The sequence below is a fragment of the Schistocerca piceifrons genome, chromosome 4, assembly GCF_021461385.2.
Source record: "Schistocerca piceifrons isolate TAMUIC-IGC-003096 chromosome 4, iqSchPice1.1, whole genome shotgun sequence".
NCBI classification, from domain to species: Eukaryota; Metazoa; Arthropoda; class Insecta; order Orthoptera; family Acrididae; genus Schistocerca; species Schistocerca piceifrons.
The window spans coordinates 749,564,061-749,589,393 of record NC_060141.1 but is presented as its reverse complement, the minus strand read 5'-3'; the positions used below and the strand labels follow the sequence as shown (position 1 = coordinate 749,589,393).

Genomic DNA, 25,333 nt, shown 5'->3' with positions numbered 1-25,333 from the left:
GCTGTAAAGGTATGCACATGAGAGCCCACGTTTAATGGACATTTTCCTTGCTTTGGCACATACTACCTGCTCCCAAAATACGGAAAGGAAAGAGCTTGCAGTAGAAAGAAATTTGTTTTACAGTATCGATGATGAAGAAATGCTCATAGCTGTTTAGGTATGCGTTTTACAGCCCTTGTTTTCTCAGACATTTTTGCTTCTAGTGTTATATACTTTCACCTCTGTGCGTTTTCGCCATTAATTATCAAACACACTGTATAGGCGAAATACGATATTACTAATTTGAATCTTTGTCGATATTCTCCTTCATTCTTTTTATGATAGCGTAAAATTTTCTGCACGTAAACACGATGTGCAGTTTCAAGTCTGGTTCATTTACCTGACGAATGAGGCAAAACGGGGTTGTGACGGATCTGAAAAGGTGCAATTCTGAGAGAAACTTGAAAAGCTTGTGGTTGCGCATTAAACGTGATTTTACTTCTGGTTAGACGAACGCATACCTGGAGCCTTGTGTCCTACATAGTGAATAACCACCCTGTGAGACAAGTATCTTCCTTTTCGAAATGGAAGGAGAGTAGACTTTTAGTAAGGTTTATAGATTCCTAAAAAGCATAATTGACACATTATCTTCTAGTAGTTTGAGACGGATGATTCACCCATTCTCTTCAGCATAGAACTCTCTCCAACCAGAAAAGTGTTATAATTTTTAATTTGCTCTGTTTACAGGTAATTAGGGAAAACATTGAATTCATACTAACATTTCTTTTCTTCTCTTTCGCAGGGAACCACCAAGTGACCAGGACATAGAGGTAAGAATCGTTCAGATGCGTGTGGTGTGGGGGTGCTTCACAGAGACTAGGGAAAGGTAATGCTGGTGAGTAATCTAGCCAGACCCGTACGCCTTAAACATATACGAGCGTACGCAGAGAGTCCTCTATATATTATGGCATCAAACAACGCCCACACACTTTATGAACCTATATTTCTTTTGACATGTAAATAACAGTTACACACTGAGGTGACAAAGGTCGTGGGATACTCTATTTTGCCCGGCATAGTGCAGAAACTCGACATTACGCGGACTCATAAAGTCGTTGGATGTCCTTAGCAGAAATATTTAGCCATGCTGCCTTCATAGCTGACCATAATTACGAACGTGTTGCCGGTGCAGAATTTTGTGCATAAATTGACCTCGCGATTATGTCCCATAAATGTTCGGTGGGTTTCAAGCTGGGCGATCTGGGTGACCAAATCATCCGCTCGAACTGTCCAGAATGTACTCAAAACCAGTCTCGAACAGATGTGGCCCTGTGACATGGCCCATTTTCATCAATAAAAATTCCATAAATTCCATGAATGGCTGCAAAAGGTCTCGAAGTAGCCGAACGTAAACATGGTAGGTTCACTTGGACTCAGTCCATTCCATGTAATCACAACCCACACCATTTGGAGCCACCACCAGATTGCACACTGCCTTGTTCACAACTTGTGTCCATGGCTTCGTGGTGTCTGCGCCACATTCGAACCCTATAGTCAGATCTTACTAACTGAAATCAGGATTCATGTGACCAGGCCACGATTTCCAGTCGTCTTGGGTGCAAGCAATATGGTCACGAGGCTAAGAGAGGCGCTGCAGGCGATGTATAACATCTTAGCAAAGGCACTCGCGTCGGTTGTCTGCTGGCATAGCCATAAATGCCAAATTTCGCAGTACTGTCCTAACAGATACGTTCGTCGTACGTCCCACATTGATTTCTGCACTTATTTCACGCAGTTTTGCTTGTCTGTTTGCACTGACAACTCTACGCGAACGCCACTGCTCTCGGTCGTTAAGTGAAGGCTATCGGCAGCTGCGTTGTCCGTGGTGAGTGGTAATGCCTGAAATTTGGTATTCTCGACACTCTCTTGGCACTGTGGATCTCGGAATGCTGAATTCCTTAACGATTTCTGAACTGGAATATCCTTTGCGTCTAATTCCGCGCTCAAAGTCTGTTAACTGCCGTCGTGCGGCCATAATCACGTCGGAAACTTTTGCTCACGAATCACCTGAGAACAAATGACAGCTCAGCCAAAGCACTGCCCTTCTATACCTTTTGTACTCAATACTACCACCATCAGTATATGTGCATATCGCTAACCAATGACTTTTGTCAACTCAGTCTAATATGACACAGAAAGTTATGAACGCGGGTAGGGAAGGGACCGAGTTAATGGTTGTGATGGTCGTTAGCACGTTGATCACCTGTTGTGTATACGGTGCAACGACAGGTAGGTTCGAAGGAAGGACGATTAGGGCTTAACGTCTAGCCCACGACGCTATCATCAGAGACTAGCACACGCTCACGTTGGGGAAGGATGGGTGAGTGTATCGGCCATGTCGTCTGCGAAGAAATCATCCCAGCATCCAGTTTAAGCAGTAACTCCAGTAACTTAAATGTAACTCCAGAATCCCTAAGTGTGTGACGAGTCTGACCTGCGCTCCATCTACTGACCCGCTCGTTACCATGACAACGTCTACCTGGCAAGTAGTCGCCGACCTCTAACAGGCACTCTGTGCTGACGCTTAGTCCACTCGCGTACACGACGTACGGGAGGAGATTCCAGGTCGATATGTCCCGTACTGTATAATCACAGGAATGAAGATGCTGCTGCTGTTCCGATAAACACCCAAAATGTTCCTATGGTGGAGTTTTCCTTTCCTCTTGTTTCCCAGCTACCATGTTTCAGCGTAATTGTTACACTAGCAGTGGATTCAACAATCTGCCTGTAATCCCTGTGCCGAAAACACGATAAATTCGTAACAGTAGTAGCAGCGACTGCTAACAACGGGAAGGCTTTTGAAACGTCCATCCGATTCGGCTCATAGTTTTCAAGTCGCTTTTGTACAACCTAAAATGAAAGACTATAAGATATTATGGTTCAGCATCACCCCATCCTCACCCGCCTCCCAGTTTTTGAGAAATCTGCCCCTGAAGATCATGACGCGCGAGATAGGCTGAGAATTGGCGGGATCTATAGATAATTCAAAACTGAGCATTCTTCATCAACGTATATGGGGTCCAAAAAATTAAATTTTCCTAGAAATCGCCGCTTATTAACCTAAAAGGTACCAGCTGTTAAACTAAAGCGCCGCTGGCTGGCGATCAAGGCTGGGAGGCAGAGAACCTGTGTCTTATTCCCAGTTGCATTCTGTAGTTTTTTTATTTATATCTTTTTCCGTATCGAAACTGGTGCCAATATGGTAATGTACCAATAAGGTTAGTAAATCAATGACGAATAACAACAGAGGAAGCAAGTAAATAACTTAAACGTCTTGGATTAATAAAGAATTAAATTTTTAAGCCTATTAGTGTAAAAATAATTCTCAGTAAGATTGCCGCAAACACGAGCATTCGACGCACGTTATCACATAGTCGAGAGAAACTAGCCCTTATCACAGCTGTTAGTGTGCACAAAATAACGCATTCGTACGCGGTGCAACATTGCGTCGCAGCGTCTGGAAAATTGTTGCCCAAAGTTTTCCCTTGTTTATAAGAAACTAGTGATCAGTTTCGTCGTGGGGGAATAGATGAGGTCAGTTGTTTAACCGACTCGTTACAGAATGTTTACTTTGCTTGCGCCAAACCCGGGAAGTAGGAGAATTCAATTCACAAAACATATGTTGGGAACATATAAGAAACTTTTGCTGATAACGAGTTCTGTCTGGTATTAGATTCCTGGGGTGGACGAACTGCTACCATTGTGTGTAACATCATGTTTATGGGTGACGAAGGTGAACCGACTTGCCGAAGTATAAATAATCTGTGTGCCACCATATGATTTTCATTTTTATCACCAAGTACTGTACTTGATTTTGAGGCTTCAAAGCTACTTTGTGCTCATGGAAACCCAGCTGTAATTGGACAACCGAGGAGGTACAATAACTATTCACAGTGTAATTCTGGATCATCTTTCAGCACCGATTTTTCCGACAATGATATGGTATGCATCAAAATTAAATCTCGAAAATGAAATATTTTAAAAATGTAAACCAAGCCTGTTTTTTTTTTCAAATCTAAGGAAAGAACGATGTAGTTGCATGAAGATTGCATTCGTTAGATGTTCTTGGTGTCGCGAGTATATTTGCTTGGAATGTTTATATGGGAAGTACCATCTATCTACTTGTTCTAAGAAAATTGAGGACGTGTAACAGAATCATTGAAACAGACGTTGTAAGTCGACCAGGATTATCTTTTTAATACTTTACTATCCAGATTGTTTGAGAAAATTATTTGTCTACTTTGTTATTATTCTTTATTGATTTACTTATCTAATTAGCCCGCCTATTATTACCAATTTCAAACGAAAAATAATATAAACAAAAAACTATAGGTTAGAACTGGGAATGGAACACAGATATTGCGCTCCGTTTCCATACATCACCTTATGGACATACAAACATAAATCGAAAAAGTTTCTTTCCTCGATTTCTAGGAAAATATGCATTCGCTGACCCCATAGATATTGATGAAAAATGCTCAAGTTTCAGTTATCAGTCGACCCCGTCAGTTGTCAGTCGATTGCGCGTCATGAACTTCTGGGAGTCTTTCATTTTAGGTTGTGCACAAGCGACCTGCCAAACAAGGGCCGAATCGGCTGGCCTTGGCTCAGGCCTTCCCCTTGTTGGTAAAGGCTGACTTTTTATTTTATTTTTTTATTTATTTTTATTTTTTTATTATTTTTTTTTTTTTTTTTTTTTTTTGCGTCGTCAGTCTTCTGACTGATTAGATGCGGCCCGCTACGAATTCCTCTCGTGTGCCAACCTCTTCAGCTCAGAGTAGCACTAGCAACCTACGTCCTACGTCCTCAATTATTTTCTGCATGTATTCCAATGTCTGTCTTCCTCTACAGGTTTTGCCCTTAAAGCTCCCTCTAGTACCACGGAAGCCATTCCCTGATGTCTTAACGGATCTCCTATCATCCTGTCCCTTCTCCTTGTGAGTGTTTTCCACATATTCCTTTCCTCTCCAATTCCGCGCGGAACCTCCTCATTCCTTAACTTGTCAGCCCACCTAATTATCAACATTCGTCTGTAGCACCGCATCTAAAATGCCTCGATTCTCTTCTGTTCCGGTTTTCTCACTGTCCATGTTTCAGTACAATACGATGCTGTGCTCCAAACTTATATTCTCAGAAGATTCTTCCTCAAATGAAGGCCTATGTTTGATACTACTAGACTTCTCTTGGCCAGGAATGCCCTTTTTGCCAGTGCTAGTCTGCTTTTGATGTCCTCCTTCCTCCGTCCATCATTGGTTATTTTGCTGCCTAGGTAGCAGAGTTCCTTAACTTCATCTACTTCGTGACCATCCATCCTGATATTAAGTTTCTCGCTGTTCTCGTTTCTGCTACTTCTCATTACTTTCTTCTTTCTTCGATTTACTCTCAATACATATTCTATACTCATTAGACTGTCCATTCCATTCAGCAGATCATGTAATTATTCTTCACTTTCACTCAGGATAGCAATGTCATCAGCGAATCGTATCATTGATACCCTTTCACCTTGAATTTTAATTCCACTCCTGAACCTTTCTTTTATTTCCACTTTTGCTTCATCGATGTACAGATTGAACAGTAGGTGCAAAAGAGAACATCCTTGTCTTACACCCTTTTTAATACGAGCACTTCGTTCTTGGTCGTCCACTCTTATTATTCCCTCTTGGCTGTAGTACATATATGACCTGTCTCTCCCTATAGCTTACCCCTACTTTTTTCAGAATTTCGAACATCTTGCACCATTTTACATTGTCGAACACTTTTTCCAGGTCGACAAATCCTATGAACATGTCTTGATTTTTCTCCAGTCTTGCTTCCATTATCAACCGCAACGGTAGGATTGGCTCTCTTTCGCCTTTCGCTTTCCTAAAGTTAAACTGATCGTCATCTAACACATCCTCAATTTTCTTTTCTATTCTGTATATTTACGTGTGTAAATAACACAGATTCACTTAAATTCCTGTCAACTGTAGCAAACACCAAATTAACACTCTTCCTTTCTGCGCTTGCGATGTGTAAAATGACGAGAGCACTAGAAAGAATCTGCTGTAAACGTTCGATCACGAAGGGTCAGTGTGATCGTACTTTAGGCACAACCCACCTGTGTTGCGTCAAGGAGACGTCGTATTTTATGAGTTTGTTATCAGAACACACTTACGATGATTCATCAAAGTGCATTGGTATGAAAACTGTTTCAGTGTTACCTGACAACAAAAATTTTACATAATTTCAGTTTACTTGATACACTGATGGGCTTGTATTAAAACGTAATGCTTATGACTTGAAATAAATGTATTTAAATTTTCACATGTACATAAATAAAATAATCCGAGGGTACGGTTTTCATATTTTACGTATCATTACCACTTATATTTGTGTTCAAGAGCAATGCTTTCAGTCTTTTCTAAAGTCATTACACAGTTACATTTCTTAAGTCTTTCTTTTTCCCTCGAATATATCAACGACTTTATACGATTTCCTCGAGCCTATCGATGTTTCGCGTATAATCAAAAATTCCGCTTCCAGGATTAGTTCCCACTGGTTCAGTTGCCGCTAGCTGCCAGTGATTACCATTTCCTCCTCGCCTGCGTTGTTTCATCACTCTGCTCGTAGAGCACGCCCCTTTCGTTAAGTAGAAACATCCTTCATCAATGCATGTCCACGCAGTTACAGACCAAAGAAAAAAACAATTCCCATTCCGCTAGTAAGTAAATTGAAGGGAAAAAGAGAAAGGAAAAATGACGTCGGGTCTAGTTATGTCAGGACAAGTTGTGCCCTGACGTACTCTGCGATAAAAGTGTTTCAGCAATGAAAAGGAATTTCTCTTTTCATTTGCTTGCTCTGTTAGATTGGTTTGCGTCCTGGCCGACTTCCTGCAAAGACCATACCAGCCAGTTAACAGGCGCCCATTCATAGTGTGGCGGTGCTTGCTGCCTTCGATAAATCCGACATTGTCGTGAGTCCAAGGATGTTGAGCAAGGCGATGCGCAGGCAGAAACAATAGGACACAAGCAGAATCCTTCCTCGTTTACGCGCTTCCGTAGCCACAGTGTTCACAGTCATTGTTCTGAGTGAAATACTGACAAACCTGGGTACACACTTCGATCTTATACCGTATAAATTACTGTCTTACCAAAGCAGTAACAGTCTGTTACTATTATTTTCGTAAATGATCGTCGCCAGTTTTGTGGAGGTCTCGTCGCTACTGCTGTGGAGGTCGAGTTGCCACTGTTATTAAGATAGGCCGAGTTTGTGAGTTCGGCTTTTGGTGCAGTACACCGCTAAGACAATTTCTCCCTGCAACTATTACACTACTATGCCCCAGGATCAGATAATAGGAGAACGAAGATTCTACAACCCCCCAACAAATTAGTAGCAAAGTCACATTTGTAAGTTAAAAGGTTTACTTATCTCTGTGTCTTGACGGATAAGAAGTCTGCAACACTACTTCTGATATGACATAAGAAAGATCCTCAATGGCTAAGTGCAAATAATCGTAGGTAGACTCCACAGTACACAGCAAATGTAATTTTACAACAACTGTCTGTTCACTTCTGCGCTATACAACGTTCCCAGTCTAACAAGGGGAGGCCGCCAATTGTGAAATTCAGATTCGATTCATACTGCGCATAATAAAAGCTCATGGCCAGAGGTGTAATGTGGCAAAGCACAAAGATGCACTTCTCAGCCGTTGTCGAGAAAATCGACAGTTAAAAGAAACCGTTGCAGTGAAATACTCTCGACGATTAGTAACTTTCTACAGCGTCGTGGCGCAGCGGTAAGCGCTCGGGTTCGTAATCCGAAGGTCGCCGGATCGAATTTTTTTTTATTATTAGTTTATTGTAATTCAAATATATATATATATATATATATATATATATATATATATATATATATATATATATATATATATATAGTATTAATGAATTGCTTATGCATGTTGGTGAAGGCGGATCGCTCTCCAATTGTACCGCCTCTATTTTTCCGTTTTTTTTAACAGGGTGTACCAAAGCTCTCCCGTCCGCACTGATTTTCGACAATGTTATAAGTTGCGCTAGGGACCGCATCTACCTTCTTTCGAAGTTAGCAGGCAACTACGCTGTTATGCGGCGGCTCGTTTCGGCCCATTCAACATCTGTCATTCAAGTATAACGAGCGAGTAACGGAGTTTATATTTAATACCTGCCACAGCAAATTTGTGTTCGTGGGGTCTCTATTCTAATTCGAACGTTTGACTTACGCTATACGTATTCGTTTCGGAAAATCGTTTCTACGTCTTCCGTTAACTATGCGTGGTTAACATTATGAAGACAATTAATAACATTTGTGAAATACAACTTTGTTTGCGGAAAACATAATCATGTTCGAAGTCGCCAGTTTTTCCACGACAAACAACTTTCAACAACTTATTATATGCATAATTGTTGCAACTGATTGCCGGGAATTATATATATATATATATATATATATATATATATATATATATATTTGAATTATAAAAAACAAATACTAAAAAAAAGGTTGCATAGCGCGAGATTCGATCCGGCGACCTTCGGATTACGAACCAGAGCGCTTACCGCTGCGCCACGACGCTGTAGAGAATTATTAATCGTAGAGAGTATTTCACTGCAACGGTTTCTTTTAACTGTCGATTTTCGCGATAACGGCTGAGAAGTGCATCTTGGTGCTTTGCCACATTACACCTCTGGCCATGAGCTTTTATTATGCGCAGTATGAATCGAATCTGAATTTCGCAATTGGCGGCCTCCCCTTGTAAGTCAGCCCTGGACTATGGTCTACAACCAAGTACGAGAGCTGCTCTTCTATCTTCCGAGTAGGCTTCTGTCTGTTGTCGTCCAGTCATTGGCGGATTGTACTCGACCGGCAGTTGGCCGAGGCGAAGTCGATGTCTTCATCCTCAGCGCCGCCCGTGGCGAGTTCGTGGCAGTGGCACCAGCTCGTATCTTTGCGCCCGTGGTGCTTTTGCTCGGGCTGTGTCTTGTTCGGACGACACAGCAGTTGTCGATCTTAAATCAGTTGCATGACACGAATAAGATTTATACGGGCATACACATATATTCGTTTCGGGTGCTTCAAATTTGAAGTTTCTTCTGCTCCTGTGGGAAGTTTAAAATAGTTCAGACAAGTGTTAGAGCTGGAAAAAAAAAAGACTCGTTGCAAGCTGCAACTTTACTGAGTTCTTGGTTGCGGAAAAAGAAACAGTGTTACTCCTATAAATGGTTTTGTGCAGTCTGCGATGATGCAGTTGATAAGAGAACTGTTGGACGGTTTACAAAGAGTTAAAGCGGCAGGAAGCGCAGGAACTGGGCAGCATGAGGGGCCACGTTCAGGACGTCCTGTCACAGCCCGTGTTCCCGACATGCTGGATGGAGCCGGTGTTGTTATACAGCAGTACACATCAGTATATAGGCTCGGATATTTCTACGAAAACTAACACTGTCGGTTGGCGTAGCTGCACACAATGTACAGGTAATGGTACGAAATCTAGTACAGTGACAGATGCGGTGAAATGATATCATACTTGATGTCAGTTAGTATAGGATTGGATTGTTTAGGGTAAGAGACCAAACAGAGAGGTCATCGGTCTCATCGGATTAGGGAAGGACGGGGAAGGAAGTCGGCCGTGCCCTTTCAAAGGAACCATCCTGGCATTTGCCTGGAGTCATTTAGGGAAATCACGGAAAACCTAAATCAGGATGGCCGGACGCGGGATTGAACCGTCTTCCTCCCGAATGCGAGCCCAGTGTGCTAACCACTGCGCCACCTCGCTCGGTCAGTTAGTACACATCAGCTGTTCAGCTGCTAGAGGGTGGAACTCGGCATAAAGGCAGTCAGGTCTCTGCGGTGTTACTGCGTGCGTAGGTGCCTTTTGTACGGATAGGAAACAGACACCATCACTGACAGTGCGTATTGCATACGTAAATCTCGATTGTTACATAGCCACGCGAAAAAGAGTTATCAGGTGATGAAAAAGCAGACATCGGTATGTAGAAGGAAATGGGACTCTCTAGTCGTCAAATCACCAAGTTAAACTGCTCAAATACAGTGGTTTATAATTTCGTTAGATTCGGCGCACTACATGGACAGAACGGGGAACATATCATGGACCAGAAACCGATGTTCTTGTCGAGTTATTGTTGTTTTACAGTTGCCAGTACTGCCAGACATGTACGATAAATTTTGCCAAATGAAAATATATTGCATTGAATAAAAGACTGCAGAAACCTGCTCTAACTCCCATTTTTTTGAAAAACGTATATCATGGTTTGAGAATGGGATAAAATGATCTACAGTGATGACAAGAAGTTTAATTTTGATGGTCCGGAAGGATTTCAGTATGATCGGCATCATCTGAGAACAGAGCAGCAGACAGGGACGAGCAGAAATTGTGGTGGTAGAAGTCCGAGGACTTTGGCGGTCTTCTGCACTCAAAGTAAATCACTCATTGCTTGGGTGAACACTAGAATGAACTCTAACACGTACGCTGAGAAGTTAGAGACAGAATGGATTAGAACGTGATGACTGGGTGTTGTGTGATGTCCTTAGGTTAGTTAGGTTTAAGTAGTTCTAAGTTCTAGGGGACTGATAACCATAGATGTTAAGTCCCATAGTGCTCAGAGCCATTTGAGCCATTTTGATTAGAACGTGTGAGAACGAACCTAAGGGACAAAAGTCTAATGTTTCAACAAGATAATGCGTCTGTACATCTTCCTGCACAACAAGAAAGTAGTTTGAAGATATCAATGTCTTGCCATGGACTACACTTAGCCCGGATTTGAAGCCCATCGAAGACCTTTCGGCCAATACTTGGAATGGAAGGCAATTTGGGGCCGCATGTGAGCTAAAAAAGCGAGATACGAGAAGAGTGGGCGGCAATTTCATTGCAAGAACTGAAGACCCTAATAAAATCAATGCCAAAGAGAGTATTTGAGGTAATTAGGCAGAGTAGAGGTTCCATCCAGGATATACAAACGCCTTGTTTGTTAGTGTTTTACAAAAGAAACTAAGTAATCCCATCATGATTGTTTATGTCGTATGTGTCTACTGCTTTCAAAATAAGTTCGATACATGTACGCTTCAGCCATTGTATGTTACTTTCATAGGAACCCTGCCTTTGCACTGATATCGACTACTGTATGTGCAGACAGTCGCATTATAACTCGGCAGTGGGCTCTACAGCTATCGGTGAGCACTGGAAGTACGTGTGTTATGACTGAAACTCCTGCATACTGAAAGGTGTGCTCAAGACTGGTCCCATAAGTGCTCATAACAGACCGCAGCACTCACAGGAAAGCCATCTGAACAGTTAGAGCAGTTTGAGTTGTATAGAGATACCTCTCTGCCACGGATCGTTGTTGTTGTTGTTTTCTGTCCGAAGACTGGTTTGATGTAATTCCACATGCTACTGCATACTTTGCCAGCCCCCTTATTTTTGCATAACTACTGCAGTGTACAATCATTCGAAGCTGCTTACTGTTTTCCCCCTTGGCTCCTTTCTACAATTCTTACCCCTCACACTGCCGTCCATTACGAATCTGACAATTTCTTCATGCCTCTGGATGCATCCTATCAAGCGATACCTTCTTTTAGTCAAGTTGTGCCACTAATGATTGGTCTGTATTCTCCATTCAGATTCAGTATGTGTCATCATTTGTCATTCGATCTGCCCATCTACCCTCGAGCGTCCGTCTGTATCACTACATTTCAAAAGCTTCTATCGTCTTCTTGTCTGAATCGTCTATCTTACACGTTTCAGTTCAGTAATAGGTTACACTCCATACAAATATCTTCAGAAAACACTTCCCACCATTGAAATTTGTATTAGATGTTAACAAATTCCTCTTTTTCAGAAATAATTTTCTTGCTATTCTCAGCGTGCGTTTTATAGCTTCTCTACTTAGGCGATCATCACATATTTTTCTGCCCAAATAGTAAAACTCATCTGCGATATTTAGCCTCTCATTGCCTAATACAATTCCATGAATATCGCATGATTTAATTCGAGTATGTACCATTACCCATTTCCTACTTTTATTCACGATCATTTTACAATCGCTTTACAAAACGTTATCAATTCCGTTAAACTGCTCTTCAAAGTCCTTGGCCGTCTCTAACACAGTCACAATGTCATCGGCAAACCTTCATGTCCCAGAAAGTTAATTCCTTTTCCAAAATTTCTCCTTGGCTTTCTCCACATCTAGAAGAATATCCAGACTGAATAACTCTTGGGAAAGTCTAAAACCCTGTCCCACTCCTTTCTCAATCACTGCTTCCGTTTCTTGTCCTTGATCTCTTATAACTGTAGTCTCGTTTCAGTACGACCTTTAAATAACGGCGCGCGGTGTAGCCGCGCGGTCTACGGCGTGTTGTCACGGTCCGTGCGGTCCCCCACGTCGGAGGTTCGAGTTCTCCCTCGGGCATGAGTGTGTGTGTTGTCCCTAGCGTAAGTTAGATTAAGTAGTGTGTAGGCTTAGGGACCGATGACCTCAACAGTTGTTCCCTCCCATAAGACCTTACCACAAATTTCTAATTTTCTTTAAATAACATTTCGTTCCGTGTGTTTTAAAACTGCTACGTTTCGAAGACAGAAGTCCATTTCAAATTGTCAAAGAATTTTTTTTTTAATCTACAGCGTGTCTCAGAAATGTTGTGACGAACTTCTAGGGGAGGTGGAGCACAACATAAGGATTGAGAATAGCGTGGCAACTCATGGCCGCCAACGGCGTCACACACCGCTAGTTAGTACTGTACACGAACACGGGCCCGCCGCTTGAGAGTCCATTGCTCTCCCTGAGCAGCTACCGAGGCAGATACCTCTGATACACGTATGTCTCTTAGCAGTGTCAGCCGTGTTTTGAATGCAGAGTCCTTACGCGGCCCTCGTCTCCAAAGGGTGGCGTATTCGATCATCACGATGATCATCTGCGGTCTGCAGGAAGTCCGCATGGTGTGTGGCACCACGCGGCACGACATCGCTTCACGGTTAATGTGTGTGTGTGTGTGGGGGGGGGGGGGGGGGGGGTTGCTTAGTCTTGCTGTTACTTCTACCATTCCGCTTGACCGCCGCGAATTTTCAGACCTTTCTGGAACAGGTTATTCCCGGCTCTACTGAAGGTTTTCCAGCAAATGTAAGGGCGTAGCATGTGGCTCAGACATGATGCGGTGCCTGCTCATGTTGGACCGGACGTTTGCAGTCATGTGAACAGGTCATGCCGTCATCGACGGTTTGGGCGTGGTGGACCGGGTTTATGGAGCCTCGATTTCTTTCTGTGGGGAGCCATAAAAACTCTCATGTATCGCGACCCCGTGGAGTCTGAAATGCATAGTCCACGCGGCTGCTAAAGTCAAAGAAACCGCCGGTGTGTTCGAAAAAGGAAGATTGGGTTTAACGTCCCGTCGACGTCGAGGTCATTAGAGACGGAGCACAAGCTCGGATTGGGTCAAGGGTGGGAAAGGAAACCGGCCATGCTCTCTCAGAGGAACTATCCCGGCATTTTTCTGGAGCAATTTAGGGATGTCACAGAAAACCTAAATCTGGATGGCTGGACGCGGATTTGAACCGTCGTGCTTCCGAATGTGAGTCAGATGTGTTAATCACTGTGCCACCTCGCTCCGTACGGTGTGTTGGAGGGTGTCCGCAGTCAATGCTCCGTCCGTTTCGGGCATTAGTGGCGTGTAATGGTGCTAACTTCCAGCGTCAATTCATCCAGGCCTCCCTGCTCGACCATCACGGATTTCGATGAAATTTTATGTGAACATTCGCACATGTCCCCAATAAACATGGGTAAAGTTTAACGTTCGTCGAAGCAACACAGGCCGAGATATAGTCCTTTCTCTGGCCCCATGTGCGACCTTGGGCAGAGAGAACGTGAATTTCTGACGAATTTGAGCTGTTATATATTGGACAACATTTTGTTGAAAGAAATGAAATTTGGTCAACTGGTACAATTGTACGCTTTCTCTTAAGAATAATAAAGAAAAGAATTTTGCGAGCTATATTAAGCCAGAATATATTATACAAAAAAAGCCGAAAAATTTCAATGTCTGGCTTCTGATATGTAAGGGACTTAAGATATGACGAACGTGAAACTGGGCTTGTAGTAATCTAACAACAGAAGGTTCTCAAATATGTAGTTTCATTTATATACCACTTTCCGATATTGAATAAATTAAGTACGAAATTGAAGATAATGTAAAAAGAACAAAAAAGCGGAATTTTCACCCTGATTTTTAAAAAAAGCTGTGTTCTATAAAACTTTTAACTGCGCTCATGGTTTTAACCACTTAAAAATGTGTATTTCATTATCCTAGACGGTCTAACAATGCTAGATAATTTGAATCAATGTTAGACCCGAGTTTCTCACAGCATACACAACTTTCAAATAACTGACGGGAATTCAGACAGGTAACACTTTCAGCGACCGCCGATATTTCGGCGGGAGAACACCCCGCCATTTTCAAGACAAACTGCAACGGACAGGCGACGTCGACGTTCCTGCAAATTTAAAACCTCGGTTCTCGGACTGAAGCAGTAAAGATAACACACACACTGAACAATAGTGCCACCAAAGATGACCAAAGTCAGAGCTATCGATAATGAGACTATGAACTCGCAGGTGAGGTAGCATTGACTCTGTCCCTCTGTTTTTGGACAAGGGAGGGAGCCGGATTCCAAACAGAGTTTAAACAGAAACCTCCATCCCTGTCAACGAGGTTGCTCACTAATTTAATCTCAACTGCCTCCCTAATAACACTGTCCCAATAGCTGGACGTGCATGCCAATATGTCGGTGTTATTATATAACATGGGGTGACCAGTATCCAAGCAATGTTCGGCAGTAGCAGATCTATTTGGCTGCTGTAATCGTGTGTGCCGTTTATGCTCAGTACATCGCTCCTCCATGGTCCTGATAGTTTGAGCAATATATGCCATGCCGCAGCTACAAGGAATACGATATACACCCACCTTACGCGGTCCAAGATCATCCTTAACGGAACTCAAAAGTGCTCTAATTTTATATGGAGGTCGGAAAACACATTTCACATCGTATTTCCGTAAAATACGACCGATCTTGTTGGACGTGTTTCCAAAGTAAGGCAAAAAGGCAGTAGACTTAGGTGTTGACTCAGAATTATCATCCGATGTACAGTTGGTCGATAGCGCAACGCACATTTAATCTGTCTATCACTGTAACCATTTTGACGAAATGTAACTCCAAGATGGGACAGCTCAGCTGGCAAAGTCTCAGCGTCAGAAACGACATATGCGCTGTGTACCAAGGTACGAAGTACCCCTTCACGCTGAGCCGAATGGTGACAACTACTAGCCTGTAAGTACAAGTCGGTGTGAGTACGTTTCCTGTAGACTGTATGTCCCAATGATCCATCATCCTTCCTCCTAACAAACACGTCAAGAAAGGGAAGGCAACCATCCTCTTCCACCTCCATCGTAAAACGAATGTTCGTGTGGATCGAGTTCAGATGTTCTAGAAAGGCATTCAAATTCTCCCTACCATGAGGCCAAACAACGAAGGTATCGTCAACGTATCTAAAGAAACAGGCGGGTTTCAAAGGCGCCGACTCCAATGCACGTTCCTCGAAGTCTTCCATAAACAAATTTGCGATCACAGGAGACAACGGACTACCCATCGCAACTCCATCTGTCTGCTCGTAATACTGGTCATTAAATAAAATGTAAGTGGATGTAAGAGATTAGTTAATTCAGCACCAAACCTGGCCTCAATCAACCTTCGGAAGGACTTATAACCTAGGGGGAACAGCACTATAGGTGTTAAGACTCTCGATAGTGTCCTGCGACAAACCACTTTTCTTGAGGAGGCTGTTGGTCTTTCTCTCAACACTTTTTGTGGTGTCAGCATCGATTCTGCGATACGCTGAATCATATAGTAAACGTTGCATCTGTTGTACATAATCATGTTTCTTTAAAACAGCGGTGGCATTGTCCTTATCCGCAGGTAAAATAACAATACTAGGATCAACTTTGAGAGAGCTACCTCACCTGCGAATTCATAGTCTCACTATCGATAGCTCTGACTTTGGTCGTCTTTGGTGGCACTAGTGTTCAGTGTGTGTGTTATCTTTGCTGCTTCTGTCCGAGAACCGAGGTTTTAAATTTGTATGTACGCCGCCTGTCCGCTGCAGTTTGTCTTGAAAACGATGGGGTGTTCACCCGCCGAAATATCTGCGGTCGCTGAAAGTGATACCTGGCTGAATTCCGGGAAGTTATTTGAAAATGAATCAATGTCAGCTGCGAAAATCACGGTATAAAAAAATGTAACCTCCCCCTCACTTATCGACCTTAATGACAGTGAAAAATTAAACCGCGTGTACCTAATGGAAATTTGGGAAAAGCAATCGTCACCGAAGTTAATCTGTCGGTAAAGAGGGAGGAAAGGGTTACATCTAAATGAAAGGAAAAATGCAAATGAAATTGGTGGAAATTAATTTTGAAAAGAGGAAAAGTTAATAAAGAAAGTAAATATGCGGCTGTTACGTTAACAATTAACTAGTGGTAATTAGATATTTGAGATTTGGGGGAAATTAAGTCGCCAGTCGTATGGACAATTACTATAGTAACTGAAAAAGAAAGGTTATTACACATATAACTAGCACTAGAAGCGTGGCAACTGAAGGTTGACGCGTGTAGTGTGAAAACTGAAAGTTTGTCAGAAGTATTAAATTTCGCTACACTCTGACTTAATTTAGCAAAAGAATTAATAAAACCGGAAAATTGAAAGTTAATTTAGTGACTGAAATTAATAGTGAGCTTTGTTTCTGAAGCACATCGAAATTCGGTAAAATACGGTTAGTCTTGGGCTACCTCAGCAATCATTTCAAAAGCTACTTGAATCTACGCAATTTAGAAATAAGAGATTTAGCTTTGAACTTGAACTAAATGATTCTGAACAACTGACAATAGTAAAATTTAGTACGTACCAAGCTGAGCTGCAGTCACAGGTAAGCTAAAATATGCTAACAAAACTCGCACTTTTAATTTGTGCTTGTGTAATCTAAATATTGTAGCCAGCTATGAATACCTTAACTGAACTTTGAAATTAAAGCAGTGAAATGGAATGATATTACTTTAATGCTGGCATCTGAATTTCAACGACACTCGGGTTCATTTCGGAAAAGGAAGGGACCCTGCTTGGTAATGCAATTGGGACAATGAGCAACCAAGGTTCATGCTAAGTTGCTGTAATTTTGTGATGCAGCAATTTTAAAAGCTGAGGTCTGCCATACAGTTCTAAAACTTTACGTGCTTCCAGTCTTCCTTGTTGGTTGATTGAAGGTTTGAAGCTGTCGATCGAGGAGGTGGCGACAGTCACTCTTTGTCGGCCGTCGCTGTTGCAGAAGCTGGATGTTGGCGCGCCTTCTTCTCGACACGGTCTCCAGCCGAAACGGGCTCTTGATGTGTGCCAGCTAACGCGACACCATGTCCGAAACTATCATAGCAAGTCGAGCGCATTTACATGCTGCCAAACCCCGAAAGCGCGGCAACTCGCGGGAGCGTCACACAACACATCTGCTCCACTGCACTACCCCAGCCAGACTCCCCTCTGCTCTGCCCGCGCTCCACGCGGCAGAGTTAACACTACCAAAGATCCTAAACACTTTGGTTCTCCACACGACCAATCGATGTAATCGTTCGATAGCACAGTTTTCCCTAGGCAAGACCCAGCGTAAAAATACAAATAATATTTACAAAACAAACCAATTATATATCGACATAAATGCATAAATATATATATACAAACAGTAACGCAATTACAATATATAAAGAGACAGAAACGTCATATCTTCAGTTAACAAAATAAGGAAAAAAGTTGTAGTACATTAGATGGAAATAGGAGGATATGCATTTCCGGCGTTACAAGTGCTTTATCTCATAGAGTAAAAGCACACTGAACATGAAAATGAACGCACAGTAGTTTGGTAGCAGAAGCACGTGGGATACAAATTTCATTGACCTACTATTTGCGTCGAAAAGATGACTATTTTTGTGAAAAGGTGAAACTAGGGTATATTCGACACTTCATTTACAAATACCGTTTTCTGTTAAAGCTTCAAAATAAGTCTCAGCCGAAACAACGTGTTTTAAGCTACTCTATAACAGTGGGTAAAATTTCCAACATGGGCTAACGGTGATACATAAATGTAAATAATGTTGTCTTGTGACAGCCAGAGCGAGAGCACCAGCAGCAGCGAGTACTGTTTGTATAAAGCGTTTATTTTGCATTTTGTTTACGACCTTCCACTAAGGAAGGGATTCTATTTGTGTTTATCTGCTCTGCATAGTAAGTAACAGTTCTTGATAAAACTTTACGTAGTTTTCGTGTTAGATTTCTTAGTGTTTTCTTGATCGTTTAGAACAGAAAGCGCCCTAAAACCGTCTTTTGTTTGTTTCGCGGCCGTTAGCCACTAGTCACTTGAATCAGCAGTTGTCTTGTGACAGCCAGAGCGAGAGCACCAGCAGCAGCGAGTACTGTTTGTATAAAGCGTTTATTTTGCATTTTGTTTACGACCTTCCACTAAGGAAGGGATTCTATTTGTGTTTATCTGCTCTGCATAGTAACTAACAGTTCTTGATAAAACTTTACGTAGTTTTCGTGTTAGATTTCTTAGTGTTTTCTTGATCGTTTAGAACAGAAAGCGCACTAAAACCGTCTTTTGTTTGTTTCGCGGCCGTTAGCCACTAGTCACTTGAATCAGCAGTTGTCTTGTGACAGCCAGAGCGAGAGCACCAGCAGCAGCGAGTACTGTTTGTATAAAGCGTTTTTGTACTTATTTGCTGCGCTTAGCTTTTAAATAGTTTTTCTGGGAAAACCTAGCGTAGTTTTCGCGTCTCGCATTTCAGTGAGTGTTTCTTGATTATCAGAGTAGCTCATCAGAAGATTATCTTGGGAATTTGTCACCGTATAGAGTAGGGTAAACATAGTCATGTGTAGGGACTGTGGTTGTTGTGAGCGGACGCAAGGAGAATTGGCCACTCTTCGGGGGCAGGTGGAGGCTTTGTCTGTTAGGCTCATCGAGCTCGAGGCGCAGGCGTCGGCTCGTAGTGGCGTTGGGGCAACTGTGGTGAGACCTATGCCTACTTCGGTGGCCTTGGAATCACATGGAACCCCTGATGTCGCTGCGTATTCCGGCAGTGAGCATCTTACCGGTCAGCCATCACTCCAGGGTGAATGGCGGACAGTGGTGGGCTCGCGCGTGCCTGGCCGAAAGGCGAAGGTGGGATCTGGCCGCGTGGCAGCTGCCTTACCCCTTTCCAACAGGTACGGGGTGCTTCCTAGTGGTGATGACATCGTTTCCGAGCCACCACAGGATGCCTCGCCTGTTGGGCCAGTGGCCGATTCTCCGGCAAGGTCCCGACGGTCACAGAGGGCGGGCCTATTAGTTATAGGGAGCTCCAACGTTAGGCGGGTTATGGAGCCCCTTAGGAAAATAGCGGGTAGGTCGGGGAAGAATGCCAGTGTGCACTCGGTGTGCTTGCCGGGGGGTCTCGTCCGTAATGTGGAGGAGGCCCTTCCGGCAGCCATTGAACGCACTGGGTGTGACCGGCTGCAGATAGTAGCACATGTCGGAACGAATGACGCCTGCCGCTTGGGTTCTGAGGCCATCCTTGGTTCCTTCCGGCGGCTGGCTGATTTGGTGAAGACAACCAGCATCGCACGCGGAGTGAAAGCTGAGCTTAATATCTGCAGCATAGTGCCCAGAGTCGATCGCGGTCCTCTGGTTTGGAGCCGTGTGGAGGGTCTAAACCAGAGGCTCAGACGACTCTGCGACTTTAATGGTTGCAAATTCATCGACCTCCGTTATTGGGTGGAGAACTGTAGGGCCCCCCTAGACAGGTCAGGCGTGCACTACACACCGGAAGCAGCTACTAGGGTAGCAGAGTACGTGTGGCGTGCACACGGGGGTTTTTTAGGTTAGAGGGACCCCCCTTGGGCGAAACGATAAAATACCTGACGGCTTACCAGAGAGGACATTATCATCGTTGATAAAGAACGTCCGTCCTCAGAGACCAAAAACAGGAAAAGTTAACGTAATATTGGTAAACTGCAGGAGTATCCAGGGCAAGGTTCCTGAATGAGTATCTCTTATTGAAGGAAATAGTGCGCATATAGTATTAGGAACGGAAAGTTGGTTAAAACCGGAAGTGAACAGTAACGAAATCCTAGACACAGAATGGAATATATACCGCAAGGATAGGATAAACGCCAATGGTGGAGGAGTATTTATAGCAGTAAAGAATTCAATAATATCCAGTGAAGTTATTAGCGAATGCGAATGTGAAATAATCTGGGTTAAGTTAAGTATCAAAGGTGGGTCAGATATGATAGTCGGATGCTTCTATAGACCACCTGCATCAGCAACCGTAGTAGTTGAGCGCCTCAGAGAGAACCTGCAGAACGTCGTGAAGAAGTTTCGTGATCATACTATTGTAATAGGGGGAGACTTCAATCTACCAGGTATAGAATGGGATAGTCACACAATCAGAACTGGAGCCAGGGACAGAGACTCTTGTGACATTATCCTGACTGCCTTGTCCGAGAATTACTTCGAGCAGATAGTTAGAGAACCAACTCGTGAAGCTAACGTTTTAGACCTCATAGCAACAAATAGACCGGAACTTTTCGACTCCGTGAATGTAGAAGAGGGTATCAGTGATCATAAGTCAGTGGTTGCATCAATGACTACAAGTGTAATAAGAAATGCCAAGAAAGGAAGGAAAATATATTTGCTTAACAAGAGTGATAGGGCACAAATCGCAGAATATCTGAGTGACCACCATCAAACGTTCATTTCTGAGGAAGAGGATGTGGAACAAAAATGGGAAAAATTCAGAAACATCGTCCAGTACGCCCTAGATAAGTTCGTACCGACTAAGGTCCAAAGCGAGGGGAAAGATCCACCGTGGTATAACAATCATGTACGAAAGGTACTACGGAAACAAAGAAAGCTTCATCATAGGTTTAAGAGTAGTCGAATCATAGCTGATAAGGAAAAGCTGAACGAAGCGAAAAAGAGCGTAAAGAGAGCAATGAGAGAAGCATTCAACGAATTCGAACATAAAACATTGGCAAACAATCTAAACAAGAACCCTAAAAAGTTTTGGTCATATGTAAAATCGGTAAGCGGATCTAAATCCCCTATTCAGTCACTCGTTGACCACGATGGCACCGAAACAGAGGACGACCGAAGAAAGGCAGAAATACTGAATTCAGTGTTCCGAAACTGTTTCACTGCGGAAAATCGTAACACGGTCCCCGACTTCAGCCGTCGCACGGACGCCAAAATGGAAAATATTGAAATAAACGATATCGGAATTGAAAAACAACTGCTATCACTTAGTAGCGGAAAAGCATCCGGACCAGACGAGATACCCTTAAGATTCTACAGTGATTATGCTAAAGAACTTGCCCCCTTTCTATCAGCAATTTATCGTAGATCGCTGGAAGAACGTAAAGTACCTAGCGACTGGAAGAAAGCGCAGGTCGTTCCCATTTTCAAGAAGGGTCATAAATCAGATGCGAATAATTATAGGCCTATTTCGCTTACGTCAATCTGTTGTAGAATAATGGAACATGTTTTGTGTTCTCGTATTATGACGTTCTTAGATAATACAAATCTCCTTCATCATAACCAACATGGATTCCGCAAACAGAGATCATGTGAAACTCAGCTCGCCCTATTTGCCCAAGAAATTCACAGTGCCGTAGACACTGGCGAGCAGATTGATGCCGTATTCCTGGACTTCAGGAAGGCATTTGATACGGTTCCGCACTTACGTTTAGTGAAAAAAATACGAGCTTACGGAATATCGGACCAGGTTTGTGATTGGATTCAGGATTTCCTAGAAGAAAGAACACAACATGTCATTCTTAACGGTTCAAAATCTGCAGATGTAGAGGTAATTTCGGGAGTACCGCAGGGAAGCGTGATAGGACCTTTATTGTTTACCATATACATAAATGACTTAGTTGACAACATCGGTAGCTCCGTGAGGCTATTTGCAGATGACACGGTTGTCTACAAGAAAGTAGCAACATCAGAAGACTCGTACGTACTCCAGGAGGACCTGCAGAGGATTAATGCATGGTGCGACAGCTGGCAGCTTTCCCTAAACGTAGATAAATGTAATATAATGCGCATACATAGGGGCAGAAATCCATTCCAGTACGACTATGCCATAGGTGGTAAATCATTGGAAGCGGTAACGACCGTAAAATACTTAGGAGTTACTATCCGGAGCGATCTGAAGTGGAATGATCACATAAAACAAATAGTGGGAAAAGCAGGCGCCAGGTTGAGATTCATAGGAAGAATTCTAAGAAAATGTGACTCATCGACGAAAGAAGTAGCTTACAAAACGCTTGTTCGTCCGATTCTTGAGTATTGCTCACCAGTATGGGACCCTTACCAGGTTGGATTAATAGAAGAGATAGACATGATCCAGCGAAAAGCAGCGCGATTCGTCATGGGGACATTTAGTCAGCGCGAGAGCGTTACGGAGATGCTGAACAAGCTCCAGTGGCGGACACTTCAAGAAAGGCGTTACGCAATACGGAGAGGTTTATTATCGAAATTACGAGAGAGCACATTCCGGGAAGAGATGGGCAACATATTACTACCGCCCACACATATCTCGCGTAATGATCACAACGAAAAGATCCGAGAAATTAGAGCAAATACGGAGACTTACAAGCAGTCGTTCTTCCCACGCACAATTCGTGAATGGAACAGGGAAGGGGGGATCAGATAGTGGTACAATAAGTACCCTCCGCCACACACCGTAAGGTGGCTCGCGGAGTATAGATGTAGATGTAGATTATCCGGAAAAATCGCGCAGAGAGTAAAGATATAATTTTTGGCTTGTTATATCTCGTTGATTAAACGCATGATAAATATTAGACTTTGGACAACAATTTAGCGATCGAGTGCTTTCCATTATAAAATGTCATTCAGATACCGATTTCTTCACTTCTACAAAAGTAATTCAAAATTGGTTTTTGTCAAAAATACAAAAATAGATTACATTCAATTTACTTTCAGAAAATCTGTTTTCCATAATTAATTTCAAACTACTCACAGTTGGAAAGAAAATGTCAACAAGCATTCAGAAAGTCACGTTCGATTTTCCAAAGTGCGATAAAAAAAGCACACTCCGTCTTCAGGCCGCAAGTGGCTAATTGGGACCATCCGACCGCCATGTCAGCCTCAGATGAGGATGCGGATAGGAGGGCGTGTGGTCATCACAGCGCTCTCACGGCCGTTACGATGGTTTTCTTTGACCGGAGTCGCTATTTTTCCGTTGAGTAGCTCCTCAATTCGCATCGCGAGGCTGAGTGCACCCCGAGAAACGGCAACAGCGCATGGCGACCCGGATGGTCACCCATCCAAGTGCCGGCCACGCCCAACAGCGCTTAACTTCGGTGATCTGACGGGAACCGGTGTATCCACTGCGACAAGGCCGTTACCCAAAGTGCGATAACGATACCTGATAATGACGGGCAAATTTGAGGGAACGTACCATAGAAAGAGGCTACACTGCAGCAATTTGTCCGTGTTTCGTTGCATGTGGTTTTTATTTTTAAATTAACTAGTAATATCTCGCTGTATTGCGTTGGCGTAATGTGACATTGTTATTCCCGGTTCAAGAACATGAACCGGCGACCCCATGAGAGTAGGAGTCACCCCCAGTTGCTGTGCCGTACCGCCGACGGGTGGTGTTTGCTCATTCAGGTCCCCAAGCCTTTAATTTGCTTTCTTTATTTAAATTCCAAAGATTTTCAGTGGTGCCTATCTGCTAAGAAAACCATTTGCTAAGTACCTTATCTCCGATCTTCAGATATGTAGGAGCATCTCACTCACATAGGCGCAAAGGAAAAATAGTATCAATTTTCATTTTAAAGGTCTCTACATTGCTGTTTACATTTTTCGTATCTTTTGAGACACTTTCTGCTGTTTCTTTTCTGAAAATTGATACTGTCAGGCTGATGATGATAGTAAATAAACAGAGAGCGTGGATATGAGGTGCTGTTCTGGTACCCAACAAGCATCCTGTCTGTCGAGCCAAGAAAATGAAAGATTTGGGCCTTGAGAATTCATAAATTGTAACAGTGCATCATTTTGTTCCGTTGATACATTAATAATGTTGCGATATTGGGTAGTTTAAAATCAAAATTGATATTACTTTTTGCTTGTTGCCTGTGAGAGATACTCCTGTAGATTTGAGAATTCGAGGTAAGGTATTTAGCAAATGGCTTTGTAAGCAGACAGGTAGTACAAAAAGGATTTAGAGCCTAAATTAAGAAACCAAATTAGACGATTGGGAACCTGGATGAAGAAACACACCAGTGACTGTTACTGCACGGCTGTCGGGCGTGACCTCTATGGCGATGGGGTAGCCGGCTCATGCTCTTGAACCAGTAGCGGCAGTGTCACGCAAAACAGTGAGATAACCTCATGGAACGAAACACTAGCGACTGGTTGCTGCAACCTAGCCTTTGCCCGTGGGACATGCCCTGAAATTTGAGTCATTTTCATTTATTGTTGCCGCACTTTGGAAAAATAAAACGTGATTTTTTGAATGCTTAAAAACTTCCATCTGTAATTAGTTTGAAATGAATTATGGGAAAGATTGTCTAAAAGCAAATAAAATGTGATCTATTTTTGGTGTTTTTTTAGGAAAGTCAAGTTTGAATTGATTTTGTAGAAAGTTAGAAAGCAGTAGGTGCATGATATTTTGTATGGGAAAATTTTATGATGCTAGCTTGTTGTGTTGTGTTGTGTTGTGTTGTGTACAAAGTTTCGTGTTTGTCGTGCATTATAACGACTACATAAAAGAAGCCAAAGTTAAAACAGCGCGATTTTTCAGACTTGTTTGCCTCAATTTATGTAGCATTGTTAGCTCGTAATGGAAAGTAAAATTACTGTTCCGTAGGGGGTTAAAACACATTGTTTCGGGCGAGACTGGTTTAGAAGCTTTATTAGGAAAAGGTATTTGTAAAAGAAATGTCGAATATACACTATTTTCAACTTGTCACAAAAACGAGTCGTTTTTCGACGAATTTGCAGATTATTGGAAAACTGTAGGCGAATGAAATTTTGTATTCCACATCCTTGTGCTACCGTGAAATTGCGTCTTCAGTTCCATGTTTAGCGTGTGTTTATAACGGAATCGAAAGTGTACATTTTTTTCATACCGCGATTTACGTACCTAACTTTGATTCAAGTTACCTAGCACTGTTAAC

At 42.8% G+C, this 25,333-nt stretch overlaps 1 protein-coding gene and 1 pseudogene across 1 annotated transcript in view; one reads left to right on the top strand and one right to left on the bottom strand.

The window, feature by feature from the left end:
- Nucleotides 1-25,333, top strand: part of LOC124796148 (inositol 1,4,5-triphosphate receptor associated 1-like) — a 302,195-nt gene that overhangs the window by 183,487 nt on the left and 93,375 nt on the right. Inside the window, exon 4 of the mRNA XM_047260239.1 lies at nucleotides 782-809. Coding sequence (XP_047116195.1) covers nucleotides 782-809 — 28 coding nt within the window. The remainder of the gene's footprint in view (nucleotides 1-781; nucleotides 810-25,333) is intronic.
- LOC124796691 lies at nucleotides 23,441-23,558 on the bottom strand (annotated as a pseudogene).